Source organism: Microcaecilia unicolor, chromosome 11, assembly GCF_901765095.1.
Source record: "Microcaecilia unicolor chromosome 11, aMicUni1.1, whole genome shotgun sequence".
Lineage (NCBI taxonomy): Eukaryota > Metazoa > Chordata > Amphibia > Gymnophiona > Siphonopidae > Microcaecilia > Microcaecilia unicolor.
The window spans coordinates 31,380,019-31,395,345 of record NC_044041.1 but is presented as its reverse complement, the minus strand read 5'-3'; the positions used below and the strand labels follow the sequence as shown (position 1 = coordinate 31,395,345).

The 15,327-nt window shown below is 42.9% G+C and overlaps 1 protein-coding gene across 1 annotated transcript in view; it reads left to right on the top strand.

Annotated features, from left to right (window-relative positions):
• LOC115479556 (tyrosine-protein phosphatase non-receptor type 11-like) overlaps positions 1 to 14,925 on the top strand; it is a 78,525-nt gene extending 63,600 nt beyond the window's left edge. The window contains 5 exon segments of the mRNA XM_030217526.1: positions 8,430 to 8,564; positions 8,567 to 8,580; positions 8,978 to 9,090; positions 12,672 to 12,772; positions 14,784 to 14,925. Of these exon segments, the coding sequence (XP_030073386.1) occupies positions 8,430 to 8,564; positions 8,567 to 8,580; positions 8,978 to 9,090; positions 12,672 to 12,741 (332 nt within the window). The 3' untranslated portion in view covers positions 12,742 to 12,772; positions 14,784 to 14,925.
• The last annotated feature ends 402 nt before the right edge of the window (positions 14,926 to 15,327 follow it).

Sequence of the window (15,327 nt, the reverse complement as noted above, 5' to 3'; positions counted from 1 at the left end):
TAATCCAGTCTTATTGTTACCATGGCATGCACAACTGGGATAAGTTTTACCTTCTCTATGTAAGGAGAGAGGCATCGTAGTTCTGATTGTGTCTACCTGTAGTGGTGGTTTTTTTTTTCGCTTTTGCTTTTGTTTTATTATTATTATTTTTTAATATATATATTCCTTAGCGTCCCTCCGGACCGGACCAGGATTGGACTGATGGGTTTGTGCTCGCCTACCAGCAGGTGGAGACTGAGAAAAAACTCTGACTCTAGAGAGCCATAGGAGCCCTGGCCATGTGACCTTAGCCTCAGTATTTTCTCAGTCTCCCAGCAGGTAGGAAGTGAGCCCATTAGTCTCTCTCCTTTTCTCTTTAGATATTACAGATATTTCTGATAATTCTTCTGTGCCTGGATCTTATTTAGAGGTTTGACAGGGTTTCCTTTCTCTTCTTTCTTTGACAGCCTCGGGGGTGTTAAACTCGGGTGTCTCGAGTCCACCCCCCTTCCTCCCCATCTCCCTGGCTTAGCAGGGAAGGGCCGTCCCTTTCTCTGGAAAGGTGTACCGTCTTTGGGAGAGGCAGCCACTTTTAACAGGCAGCTGCTTTAAAAGAAATAAATCAAATAAAAGGAAATTCAAAGAAGCAGCCTTTCTTTCCCCAGACTTCTAACGAGCAGGCAGCTCCAGTGTTTTATTATGATTGAGGGGTTATAAAAAAAAAAAAAAAAAACAGAAGAAAATAATTCAGTGTCTGTGACTTTAAACAGCGATTTTTCTCGTCAGATTTAATTTCCTCCATTTTCTTGCGTTTTGGCGGCGGCAGTTTAAACAAATGAAAAAAAAAAAAAAAAGAAAGGTGCGAACCGCGTAAGCGCGGCCACCTGTTTTTTTCCGATATGGCTTAAAAGTTCAAACAGCTGCTGTCGGTCAGCGTCGCGCAGTTCACGCAGCCGGAACGTGTAATTTTGCTCTCCCTTCAAGGTTTTCTTCGTGTCCGGTGCTGCCTCCGTTTTTTCGGGGCCTTTTTCCGCCGGCTGTTGTTTCTTCGTCGCCGTTCCACTGGGTTCCGCTTGTTCGGAGGTGTCTGGTGCGCTGTCGACGATCGCCACGGGGCCAGTGGCGCGAACGGCGGCCATTTTGTTTCTCCCTCCATCTTATCAGTCAGGGATCTCTCTGCTGAAGGTAGGCTGCAGTTCATAGAGCAGTTCGGCTCCAAGATGTGTACACTTTTGTATGTGCTGAACGGCGTATTCTAAAATGCTCTTCACATCAGCAGGCAATATTTGGTTGAAAGGGGGGCTCCTTTCATATATGGATATATAACAAGCTTTTCTTCTTTTAAATTTCTATGTATCACGGGGCTGTTAACATTAGTTTTTCTGGTGCTCAGTCATTTTTCATTGCCTGGTGGAAAATCTACATCTTATCATAATATCATAATTCATTTCAAGCATTTCCTCATAGCTGTAGTATTATACAGTGTTTTAAGAACTTTAGAAACTTTCTCTATAGGCATAGAGTAATTTCTGTCTTTCTCATTCCCTGGTGAATAGGACTACATTGTCTAAGAGTCATTGATTGATACTTTGCAATTCTGACCATAATATCTTAGTTCCTTTCAAGCATTTACTCCATGCCTATGATGTTATATAGTGTTTTAAGAACTTAACAGACAATCACTCTCAATGGCTGTAGTGTTATACAGTGTTTTCTTTTTCCGACTTTAAGAAGCCTTCTCTAGAGGCATACAGTATATTGTTCAGATGCCATGGGGATATATCAGCTCTTCATATTCTCTGAGGGACAGTCCTGTCTACCAAGCTCCCAATCACTCAGCTGCCTTAGCAGGCATGCTTTATTCATGTCTTCCCTTCTTTTCCAACTGCCTTGAAGCCTCTCATATTTCATTTTAGCTTTCTTCTGGTTTTTACAGGACATAGGGTCACTTGGAGAATAAAGTCATCCTTTCACTAAAGATAGTGGACGGTCCTCAACCATCTACTCGTGTTTGTCTTTACTCTTATCAGTTCAGCATTGGCAGATTATAAACATCCTGGTTTGGTCCAGTATGCCTATACATACCATCTGCTATCTCTTCCTCTTCCTTAGAGACCTGATGGTTATATCCAAGCTTTCTTGAATTCAGATACAGGTCTTGTCTACACTGCCTTCACCAAGTGGCTGTGGCACAACTTCACTTTTTTCGTTACAGGTAATTTCCAAGTTGGTCCTTTTTCATTGTCATTCTATGCGCCTTCACTCCAGAGTGTTCTTTCAATTGGAAGGGGATTCACTCACTTCCTGTGTATTTATGCCATAGGTACATAAGTATGGTTATGCTGGTAAGACCTAAAGTCCATCAAGTCCAGCATTCTTATCTAATGGGCATAGGTACATAAGTTTTTGCCATTCTGGGGAAGCTCAAATGTCCACCTTTCTACAGCCAGAACAGCATTAAAGAAAAAAAAAAAAAAAAAAAACCTCGCACGAGAGTATCGAACAGAAATATCTGCTCCAAAAGCAAGGCTTTGCAGTAATTCTGCAAACTAACGCATACAATATTTGCCATGGCTGTTCACCACTAGGAACACTGGGGACCCTGGGCCTAGGTTCGGTGTTTTAACCTGAAACAAGCTCAACATTCATATATCTATTGGGGTGTGAATCTGGTACTACTACTACTACTACTTAACATTTCTAGAGCGCTACTAGGGTTACGCAGCGCTGTACAAATAACAAAGAAGGACTTCCCTGCTCAAAGGAGCTTACAATCTACATCTTAGTGAGGGAGGACGCATGACCGTGGTACGTGGATTAGTGGTATGTGGATTAGGGAGATCCAAGAAATTACAGGCCGGTGAATCAGTACGTTCATACTGGGACAATTTTTTTTTTCTGTCCGGAGCGACTACCATAGCTGGGGGACTCCTATATTCAGAACTTTCTATATTCAGAACTTACCCAACTATGGAACGCCATAGAGATAGGGTTGGAGTTTGTAGCCCTATTTAACTGGTGTCCTTGATCACCCTTCCTCTTCTCCTCAGGATCCAGAGAATGGCTAGTTTTTTGCTTAGCATTAACCGGTCATTTTCAGCAGTACTCTCTCTTCCGTTCTTTTATAGATCTAAGAGGATGTTCATTGCGCTCTTAGGGTCATTTCATTCTTACCTAGACGACTGCCTAATTGGAGAAAGTCTTATCAGCAGAGTTCTCAGGTCACGCACCGGGTGTGCATTTCTTACAGTCTCTAGGTTGGGTGGTGATTGTAGCCAGCCCTCTCATTTGATCTCTCATTTGATCTCTCATCAGATATCTCTGATTTTCTCTTTGTTTAGTCAGGTTGGCGCACAGTCTTTTGTCTCCTCTGCAAACATCCCAGTTTATATTTTTCTTGGTGACCTTGGGCCTTCGGCCATTTCCTCGCTCTATTCTGCAGAATGCAATTTTACTTTCTAATGCCCAAGAAGGAATTTTCCTTCATCCTATTGCGAATCTCAGGGTCATCAATCGCGCTATTAAGTGTCATCTAGTTATCTCAAGAACCTTAGTTCTGTCATTGGGATGCTTCGTGCAGTACACTTTTTGGCAGAAGCTTGTTTGTATATATTTTTTTTTTTTCTGGGGGACCTCAGCAATTTGTTTTACCTTCGGGTGAATTTGTTTTCCCTACTGACAAACAAGGCGAGAGAGCTATGTTGGTCCTTGCCATGGCAATGGGTTATGTCATCCGCCAAGGAGGAGTTAAGAGTATACTCTTGAGTTTGTACTCATTTTTTCTTAGTTGTGTCACCCTGCATTTAGGTGAATGGACTCTCATTTTTTCAGCCTTACTTCCTCACTGCGACACTTCAGGGCTATCTCTTTTGCCTTCAGGCTCACGAACATTTCTTGCTTCTTCCGTTCAGCAACAGTCTTGACGGAGACAGGGACAGATGCCAACGTCCAGCAGGAGTTTTTCAACCTTCTTTATGCGTTTCTTCCGTCATCTCACTAGGTGTTTACGCAGAACCAAGGCACCCTTCTACATCCGGACCCCCAGTCACTCAAACTTATGGCGTGGTTACTGGGTCCGCAACATCTTTGATATTTTCGCAGGAAGTACTTCAAGTTTTAATTGCTTCCAGACAGAAATCTACATTAAAGTCCTATGAATCAAAGTGGTGACAGTTCACTCTGTGGTGCTCCTCTCGCCACTTCATTCCACAAACAGTATCCCATTTTGCATGTTTTGGAATGTCTTCTGCATCTTGCGAAATCTTGTCTGTCTTACTCATCCATTAGAGTTCATTTGGCAGCTCTATCAGTGATGCATGATACTGTTGACAACCGCACGCTTATGCAGCATCCACTGTCAAAGCGGTTTCTTAAAGGAGTCCTGCACCCCCCGCTTCGTCCACCAGCTAGGTGAACTAGGTGAACAGACTCTTAAAGTTCTGTTTTCTAGTAGCCATAACTTTTCTATAAAGTTTTCCTCTTCAAGCAGTGTTTCCTAGTAACCATTGCAGCAAGTAGATCTATGTGTGGAATACTTCTACGGTTGGTAACTTCTTTCGGTCTGCTGTAGTTTAAAGTTTTCACCTTTCCCAATCGGTTTTTTCTTATTGGTTTTGTCCTTCTAGCCAGTAGGCGTAAAAGTTTTTCATTGTTTCTAACCCCTATATCGCGAAGGATCAAGGAAATGAGAATGTCTATTTCTCTTCTTGCTGAGAGGGCAGTTCCACAGCGTATTACAACATATTCCACAACTTCAGAAGCGGGCTCTATTCTTACTACGGCGATTTTTGGTGCTCTCGGTGCACATTGGTAAGTTGGCAACTTAGTCCTAGTTTCATTTTTTTTGCTCATTGGGACACACTACATGTTAGTTGTCGCCAGGTGGCCTATGCAGCATGAACATTTCTCTGCAGTTTTCATAGGGTCCCTCCCTTCAGATTACTGCTTTGGTACTTCCCATCAGTCCAATCCTGGTCCGGTCCGGAGGGACGCTAAGGAAGGAGAAATTAGATCTTACCTGCTAATTTGCTTTCCTTTAGTCCCTCCGGACCGGACCAGGCCCCTCCCATGTTCTCTCTACTCTTTAGCTTCTTTTATTAGGTAGTGTATTCAGTAGGAAGTGTATTCATTCCTTTACGATTCGTGGAACAATACTATATATATACAGAACTTTACGTGGTCTATATCATTTCTCTGGTGGTTGCTGGTGAGCTCAATTGCTGGAATCTATCTATAAAACCTTAAATACGCCATACCACTTCTCTGGTGAGAGTTGTGGCTGAGCTCAGTTGCTGGAATATCTATAAAACCTTAAATATGATTTACCACTTTTCTGGTGAGAGTTGCTGGTAAGCTCAGTTGATGGAATATATAATAAAATCTTAAGTGGGCCATACCACTTCTCTGGTGAGAGTTGCTGGTGAGCTATAAGACAAGTGAGCCATACCACTTCTCTGGTGAGTTGCGAGTGAGCTATATTATACGTGAGCCATACCACTTCTCTGGGGAGAGTTGCTGGTGAGCTATATTACATGTGAGCCATATCGCTTCTCTGGTGAGAGTTGCTGGTGAGCTATAGTACAAGTGAGCCATACCACTTCTCTGGTGAGAGTTGCTGGTGAGCTGTAATACATATCGGGCCATACCACTTCTCTGGTGAGAGTTGCTGGTGAGCTCTGATACTTGGCATTGCCGAGTGCTTTGTGGCTGCTAGGATTCCATACGGCACAGAAGGTCTTTCTTTCTTTCCTGCTTTGTTATTCAAATACTGAGGCTAAGGTCACATGGCCAGGGCTCCTATTGGCTCTCTAGAGTCAGAGTTTTTTCTCAGTCTCCACCTGCTGGTAGGCGAGCACAACCCATCAGTCCAATCCTGGTCCGGTCCGGAGGGACTAAAGGAAAGCAAATTAGCAGGTAAGATCTAATTTCTCCTTGTGTGTGTGTGTGTATTTGCATGAACAAAGGTTTTAGATTTAGCAGGGTACAAGTGTAATGAAATAAAACATATGTAGGTTCCCATGGTGGCCACATTCCAACCCCACATCCTTTTGAATAAAGTGGACTTTCACATCACTGTTATTTATTTATTTAAAGTATTTTTAGACCGCGCCATCTACAATTCTGGGTGGAGAACAGAAAGGAACATACATACTATTCTTCCCCACCCTTGCGATCCTCAGGCCTTTGAATTAATGCAAAATCCCATCCCTGTCACTGTGGGGGGGGGGGGGGGGGGGAGGGTTGGGCATACTCTCCTGCCCTTGGTGGCTCCATGTTCACAGCTAGGTGTCCAGGCAGCACAATGTGTAATATTATGGTACTACACTAGAGTCAGACTGCCATGAGATTATCACTAGAGGTGTAGGTGACATCAAGAGGGGAGCATTCCGCTCTCATCATCTCTCTCCCTACACTCCTCCCTGTGAACTCCGTTCGCTGGGTAAATGTCTCCTGTCGTCCCCCTTCTCCCCCACTGCTAACTCCCGGCTCCGTTCCTTCTATCTCGCTGCTCCCTATGCCTGGAATAGACTCCCTGAGCCAGTACGTCAGGCTCAGTCTCTGGCTGTCTTCAAGTCTAGGCTTAAAGCCCACCTCCTTTCTACTGCTTTCGACTCCTAACCATGACTCTCTTACTCAACACCCTCACTTATCACCCCTACCACTGCAATTTCCCCACCCCTAGCTGTCTGTTCGTCTGTCCAATTTAGATTGTAAGCTCTGTTGAGCAGGGAATGTCTTTTTCATGTTGATTTGTACAGCACTGCGTAAGTCTAGTAGCGCTATAGAAATGTTTAATAGTAGTAGTAGTAATAGTAGCATTCAGGGTAGGGGTGGAGGGTCGGACTTCCAATTTATTTAAAGAACTAGTTATCAGAGGTAGGTCTGGTGGGGGAGAACCTCCATTTGTTTTGAAGTATCGGGGTGGGAAGTTTTTTTTTTTTTGGAAGTACGTGGGATGGCCCTTTGAGTGCATCCCTGGGAACATTAGCTTACATGTTAGTGGGCCAGTGCTGAGGCAGAGGTAACTTTCAATGAATAATGCAGGCTGAGGTTCACTGCAAACTGCGTTGCTCTTTTTGCATAATAATGAGCTTCTCTGCATGATTTGCGGCTTATTAATTTAATGCATGTTTATAGAGGGACATTTTTCTGTTAAACTACATCAGTGGCAAGTAACACAGCTTATTAACTGGCAAATAATATGTGCTGTTGCCCTAATGCAGCTTTCTTTCTTTCTTTCTTTATCTATCCACAAAATGTTATATTCCGCACTGTATTAGACTCTAGACAGGGAACAGAGAGACATACATCATTGCTTAGTAAGTAGACCCCTTAGACTGTAAGCCCTTTGGGGACAGGTAAAGACCCTGTTGTCCCTGTTGTAATAAACACAGAGCCTGCCCTTACATGAGGAGGCCGCCAGAGGGCGCTCTCCCATGGAAAACCTAAAAATGCCCATTCTGGCCACTAGAGGGAGCCCAAGGGTATAGTCCATGGTAGTGACCAGAAGGAACAGAAAGGGGGTGCTCGTGGCATAGGACCTGTACTTCCCTGGGGAGGCCACCAGGGGGACTCTCTGAGTGGAAGCTGGAAAGGTGGAGAGAGTTCTGGGTGCAGACCTTTCTGGAAGCAGGGGGAGAGGCCTAAAGAGAGGTGGGATGGATTATTGGGCACCCTATAAAAGCCTCCTCTAAGCCTAGGGAGGAGAGAACCCCTAGTACCCAGTGCCTGGTCCCCACCAGGTAAGTACCTCATTGGGTTTGGAGGGAACCTTCTCCTAACCTTTCTCTTGAGCTCTACTTCAGCAGGCCTCTTTTCTCAGTCTTCCTGCGAGTAATCCTCAGGCTCTGGGTGTTGCAGGTTCCCCCATCTTCTCTCCTCCCTAGGCTTAGAGGAGGCTTTTATAGGGTGCCCAATAATCCATCCCACCTCTCTTTAGGCCTCTCCCCCTGCTTCCAGAAAGGTCTGCACCCAGAACTCTCTCCACCTTTCCAGCTTCCACTCAGAGAGTCCCCCTGGTGGCCTCCCCAGGGAAGTACAGGTCCTATGCCACGAGCACCCCCTTTCTGTTCCTTCTGGTCACTACCATGGACTATACCCTTGGGCTCCCTCTAGTGGCCAGAATGGGCATTTTTAGGTTTTCCATGGGAGAGCACCCTCTGGCGGCCTCCTCATGTAAGGGCAGACTCTGTGTTTATTACACTGTTTATAACTCACTTTGCTTTACCAATGAAAAGGCCCGAGCTTAATATAAAAACATTTTTCCTCCCTTTCTTCTTCCCATTAGTTATTACTTATCCCTCTGCCTGAGGAATGGCTATGGCTTCTTTTTATGGTCACAGAAATATTAGTTGGTGTCACAAGGCAGAACAGAAATGTTTAACCTTCTATACCTTTAATAGCAATATTTATCTTTGGCTAAATTATTTCAACAATTTTTGTATTTTCAGGTGTAGACTGTGATATTGATGTTCCCAAGACCATCCAGATGGTGAGATCCCAGCGGTCAGGAATGGTTCAGACAGAAGCACAGTATAGGTTTATTTATATGGCAGTACAGCACTACATCGAAACACTGCAACGGAGAATGAAGAAGAGCAGGTATAGTTTGTCCTGTTAAAACTCAAACTTTGAGTTGGTATATTCCTTGCTGAATTATTTGAAGTCAATTTTTGGACGCAGATGGTCTGGAAACCTTGGAATATTTGCTGATGTTTTAATATGTTGAACTTAGTATACACTTACAACTGGAAATCCGTGTTTAAACATAATTATGTAGCAGGTTAGTCACTGGCTGTTTGTTTTTTTTTTTTTCCTGGGAGTTTCAGTATTTTTTTCTCTTTTCATTTTGAGCCAGTGGTGCATATAGTTATGTCCCAGACCCTTCAGAAAAGTGTAACATTTAAAAAATCTTTAATTGTATTTTATTAAATGATTATTTTAAATGTATCTTTCTAAAATGTTTACAGTCTTTTAAATTTTTTCTTTGGATTTTCAGAAAAGCAAGAGAAAAGGGCACGAATATACCAATATTAAATATTCTTTATCAGACCAGACAGCTGGGGATCAGAGTCCCCTTCCACCATGTACTCCAACCCCAACCTGTTCAGAGTAAGTGGGCTTCACAGTAATTTTATATTACCATTCTTATATTATTTGTGTGACATGACTACGTCGTATCTTGGTGCACTGCAGGCAGATCCTTGGAAGTATAAATAGGATGACCTTAGAGTATCTGCTGTGCAGACTCCTTCACTGTGCCCTGGAAGGGTAATTTGTGTTGTGTAAAGCACTGTCCCAGGGCTCCGCACACATAAAACCCCTTCACACATAAAACCCATATATGTCCTTCGGATATGTTCTGCATGGGTTTGACTACCAGGGCTAATTTATATAACTTTTGTCTGTGAGGACCAAAAGAACATAATTTTATTACCACAATGGTCTCTGCTATTTGATCCCAACATTGCCCCTTGTGTCTCCCTCCCTCCCTTACCACAAGCTTCGCAAGCAGATCTCCCCTCTCCATTCCAGTCCTGTGGGGCCACAGAAAAGAACCTTTCTCAACTCAGCCACAGTTCCTCTTTCTATCTCCCCTGATTCCAACATTGCCCTTGCAGCGCTTTTCCTCACTCAATGTAAGGTTCGCAAGCAGATCTTCCCTCTCCGTTCAGGATCCGGGTGAAAGTTCCTTCAGAGCTTTGATGCCACATACGTGAAGGTCTGGCTGGTTAGGCCCTCCCCCCGATGCATAAGCATCATATACGGAATGCATCAGAGGGGGTGGGACCAGCACAATTCATCGTTGAACATTGGCTTCCTGTTTCCTGTACAATTCACTACTAAATCCTTATTATGTGTCATCAGATTAAATCCTCTGGTCTTTCTTCTTTTTTTTGGCCAGTCTTTTCCATATCTTACCACTAGAGTACTTCGCTTTCCCCAGCATCTTTTATGCATATCTTCTTTGGTCAGTTGTTTATAATGTTACCATATCAACCTGCTTTCAGTGTAGTCACCCCCAGTGGCGTAGCAGGGGGGGGGCTGCCACCCGGGGCTGGGCGGTTCGCCGTTGCACCCCCCCACCCCCCGGGTGCAGCACGATGACACCCCCTTCCCCCCCTCCCCGACCAGCTCCCGCACCCTACCTTTAAAAAGAATATCGGGAGGCGAGGCGCAGTGCCTGCCCTGCACGTAAATGAAATGTGGACCGTCGCCTCTCTCGCTCTGTCTGTCCCGCCCTTGCAGAAATAGGAAGTTGCGTCAGCGGAGGGCAGGACAGATAGAGGGAGGGAAGACCCGACAGTCCACATTTCTTTTACGTGCAGGGCAGGCGCGAGGCGCTGCGCCTCGCCTCCCCATATTCTTTTTAAAGGTAGGGTGCAGGAGCTGGTCGGGGGGGGGTGTTGATTTGCCGACGGGGGGAGCTGGCAGGGAGCACCCCCCCTGAGCTGACACCCGGGGCGGACCACCCCTCCCGCCCCCCCCCCCCCCTTGCTACGCCACTGGTCACCCCCCCTTTTGGAATGGTTTTCCTTTTTACCTTAGATTGCAAAGTTCCTTCTAGAATTTTAAATCCCAGTTAAAAGCTTAATTACTTTTCCTTGATTCTAGTAACCGTTATTTAATTTTCTGGCTCTATTATGATCCAGTTAATACCTTAGGGCAAAAGTCACTGCCTCAGCCAGTAGGTTTGTTTACCCTATCCTTTAGTTCTTTCCTTCCTTGTTTACCTACATTTTGTTTTCAGAATTTGTACTTCTTTCCTAAATGTTTCTTCCTTTTGTTCCTGCCTAGTCATAGGTTTACTGTACATTTGATAAATTTTGTATTTTTCCCCTCCCCCCCCCCTTTTTTTTTTAAAAGATGTATTGTTAACTGCTTAGATTTTCATTGTATTAGCGGTATATCAAATAAAATGAATCTGAACCTTCATGCATGTGGCGGCAAAGCTCCTCTGCACTGAAGCTAATCCCTGGTACTGGGCTGAGACAGGAACTTTTCTCGAGCCTTTCGATGAGTGAGGGAGAGAGAGACCAGGGGCGATGTTTGGAACCAAGGGGAGGAAGGGAAATAGAGGAATTGCAGCTGGGCTGAGACAAGTATGTTTCTTCGGTCCTGTGGGACCAGAACGGAAAGGGAAGATCTGCTTGCAGGGTCCGGGTTGCCCACCCCTACCTAAGACTGTAATCCCCCCTGGGGATAAGGAAATTCTTACAGTACCTAAAATCTCAAGTTACCAGTGAAAAGTATAAGCTAAATCCAACAAATCTGTGAGTGTATTTTTAACTTTAATTTCATTTTGAAATTTGGCATAGTCTTGTTTCCACTTTTTCTGCACGTTCTTTTTTTCAGGGGAAGTAATGCACATATATTTGGAAATGCAATCTGTGTATGTTTTGTCTTCCCTGAACTAAAGACATCTCCAGTAACACCCACCCCTTGAGGCAGTAAAAGTACATATATTTTAGAACCGTGGTTTTCATCCCAGTCTTCAGGGACCACCTAGCCAGTTGGGTTTTCAGGATTTCCACAATGAATATGCATGAGACATTTGCATACCAAATCTATCTCATGCATATTCATTGTGGATAGCCTGAAACCCAGTCAGGTAGGCCCAGAGGATTGGGTTGAAAACCACTGTTTTAGAACACTATGCAAACATTTAGCAATATTGAAGGAGAGCAATTTTCAGAGTGGTAAGTTTGCACATAGAAATTGCTTTATACCTGCATAAATGTCCTTTTGAAAATTGCTGTCTTTTGGACGTTTGTAGCCTAAGAGAAACCAAGTGAATGAATAACAAAAAAAATCATGTTAGTTGCTGTAATCAGTTATATTTGAAAAGATTTTCCAAGCATTTCTGGTACATTTGAAGAAGAGCTGTGAAGTATCTAAAATGTAAACCTTTTCTTTTGCTTTTTTTTTCTTCCTTGTGCTGTACTGGTTCTGTACACTGATCTCTGCAGTGACACGCATTGCAGGTGAAACTGCAAGCTTCCTTAGTGCAGAGTCTTTCCAATACTTCACTTTGAGAGATGGAGAGAATATTTTCTGTTCAGTCCTTTGAGAATCCTACGCAATATTGTCCAACAGTCTACTCTGAAAATTTTCTTTTCTGCATGGGCATAAGATTTCCATATATTGGAATCTGAATACTCTGCCCTATTTTGAAACACAGAAAATATGCATCTTATATGAACTATTTTATACTATACTTTTTTTCTTTCTGTTGACTAGTTTACGATCTTAGGGCTCCTTTTACAAAGCTATGCTACAGATTAGCAGTGCACTGAATGCGAAGAAGCCCATTCTATTCTCATGAGCTGGTAGCGCAGCTTTGTAAAAGGAGCCCTTAGAGAGCAATTTTCAAAGGGATTCCTGTTGAAAATGCCCTTTGAAAATTGTCCTTTCACCTCTTTAGGGCAGAGGCAAAGCAGGCTTGGGAAAAACCATATGGGTTAAACCATACTCTTAGAATTTGCAAAGTATGTTGCTTTAAGAAAAAAAGAATCCCAGTGGTCATTTGGATTTTCCAAGAGTCACTTTGCAGATTGTTTCTCTTTCAAAATTGACTTTCAGGCCCTGCAAGCTTCCTGCATGTTCTGAAAATTACCTAGAAATGTATGACGTTTCTGTGATCTACATATAAGTAGTACATTCATAATGGGGACCAACTTGTCTCTTTTCAGAATGAGAGAAGATAATGCTAGAGTATATGAAAATGTGGGATTGATGCAACAGCAGAAAAGTTTTAGATGAGAAGAGATAAAAGACCTTTATTAAAAAGCAGGTACAGTATTACCATTTCTGAAGTAAAGCACAATTCTCTCTGAAAAAGACAGATACAAATCAAGGGCCTGGTGGTTGGGGCGGGGCTAGTGCTGGGCAGACTTATACAGTCTGTGCCCTGAAAATGACAGATACAAATCAAGGGGCTGGTGGTTGGGAGGCGGGGCTAGTGCTGGGCAGACTTATACAGTCTGTGCCCTGAAAATGACAGATACAAATCATGGGGCTGGTGGTTGGGAGGCGGGGCTAGTGCTGGGCAGACTTTATACAGTCTGTGCCCTGAAAATGACAGATACAAATCAAGGGGCTGGTGGTTGGGAGGCGGGGCTAGTGCTGGGCAGACTTATACAGTCTGTGCCCTGAAAATGACAGATACAAATCAAGGGGCTGGTGGTTGGGAGGCGGGGCTAGTGTTGGGCAGACTTATACAGTCTGTGCCCTGAAAATGACAGATACAAATCAAGGAGCTGGGGCTAGTGCTGGGCAGACTTATGGTCTGTGCCCTGAAAAAGACAGATACAAATCAAGGTAGAATAAGACAGATACAAATCAAGGGGCTGGTGGTTGGGAGGCGGGTCTAGTGCTGGGCAGACTTATACAGTCTGTGCCCTGAAAATGACAGATATAAATCAAGGAGCTGGGCTAGTGCTGGGCAGACTTATATGGTCTGTGCCCTGAAAAAGACAGATACAAATCAAGGTAGAATAAGACAGATACAAATCAAGGGGCTGGTGGTTGGGAGGCGGGCTAGTGCTGGGCAGACTTATACAGTCTGTGCCCTGAAAATGACAGATACAAATCAAGGGGCTGGTGGTTGGGAGGCGGGACTAGTGTGGGCAGACTTATATGGGCTGTGCCCTGAAAATGACAGTTACAAATCAAGGTAGAAAAAGACAGATACAAATCAAGGGGCTGGTGGTTGGGAGCTGGGGTAGTGCTGGGCAGACTTATACAGTCTGTGCCTTGAAAATGACAGATACAAATCAAGGTAGAAAAAGACAGATATAAATCAAGGAGCTGGTGGTTGGGAGCTGGGGCTAGTGCTGGGCAGACTTATGGTCTGTGCCCTGAAAAAGACAGATACAAATCAAGGTAAGGTATACACAAAAAGTAGCACATATGAGTTATCTTGCTGGGCAGACTGGATGGACCGTGCAGGTCTTTTTCTGCCGTCATCTACTATGTTACTCTTCACTCCTCACTAGAGGAGACATGTAAAGTGAGATCCTTGTATAAATACAAAGTAGTTGTACTTCAGTTTAGGGGGCAGTACATCTTTCGTCTTATGCTTACACCATTCTTTTTTTTTTTTATTTAAGATTTATTACTTTATCTACCAACTTGCGTTCATAAATCTTTGTAATTACAATATTTTTAAAAATCAATTATGACATATTTTAGGCAGTCATTGTAAGACTGTTGGAGTAGAATGTACTGCATGTATTGAACCTTTTAGGATTTTTTTTTCAATTTGAACCTTTAGGCAAATAGGCAGGGTGTTTTAAATGTAGTTTTTGTAAATTTTATGCTGTTTAGTAAAACTATTGTACCTTAACTGGCTCTCGTTACTCGTGAGAGTAGGTAATGGGATTTCAGTTTTTTGTTTTTATTTCACAAATTGTTTTTTGATTTGCTTTGAATTTTGTTCATGAATTGTATTTTGATTTTTGAATTGTATTAATGTGCTGTAGTTTGAAATTCATTCACACCTTAGATTTTAATTACATTTTATCAGTTTCATTGTAGGGCCATTTTGAGGGATTTCATCAGTATTGATAAGGCAGGATCAAATGTATAAAAACAATAGAATAGAAAACGTATTTGATGCGGATCTCTTAAAAATTCTGGCATTCTGCTTTGCACTTTTCATTTGATGCTTAGCTCTGGGTATCTCAGGGTAGCTCTAGTCTTTCTGTTCTGAACTTTAAACTTTGCCATGGAAGCAGAATACACAAGCAAGCATTCTAAAGTGTCTTGTGTACGTGTCTGAAAATTAAACTTTTTTGTTTCAGAAATGAATATTATAAAAAGGTCAAGGAGAAGATGTGAAGTTTCACAGGAAGAGTGAATGTTGAAGACTTGGCACCTTTTTTGTGTATGGCGTTTAACTGATCCATCATAAACAGAATTTGAGACCGTATAAAAATCACTATAATCTCTCTATAAAGCCTGATTTACAATTGCTTATTTCATTTTGCAGATAAAGTCAGATTCATTTCTACAATGTAGACAAATATTTTGTAGAAATTAATTTTAAACCCAAAGTCTTGGCAGTACGGCTTGTCTATTTTTGCAGATAATGCATCTCATGTTCTAGTGTTCAGAACATTCTCTTTTCTGAGATGATTTTTCTTTTCTTTTGCTCTCTTTGAGCATAGGGGTAGTTATATTTCGGAGTATGTTCTAGTGATTCACAGAACAAATGGGAACAATTTTAAAATCTGTTATGCGGACAGGTGGGACATTGACCACATTTTTCACATGTGGTGATTTTAAATAAAATTCAAGGAAAGCCAAGAAGACAGGATAGGATCTGCTTGGTTGACCAGTTTGAAA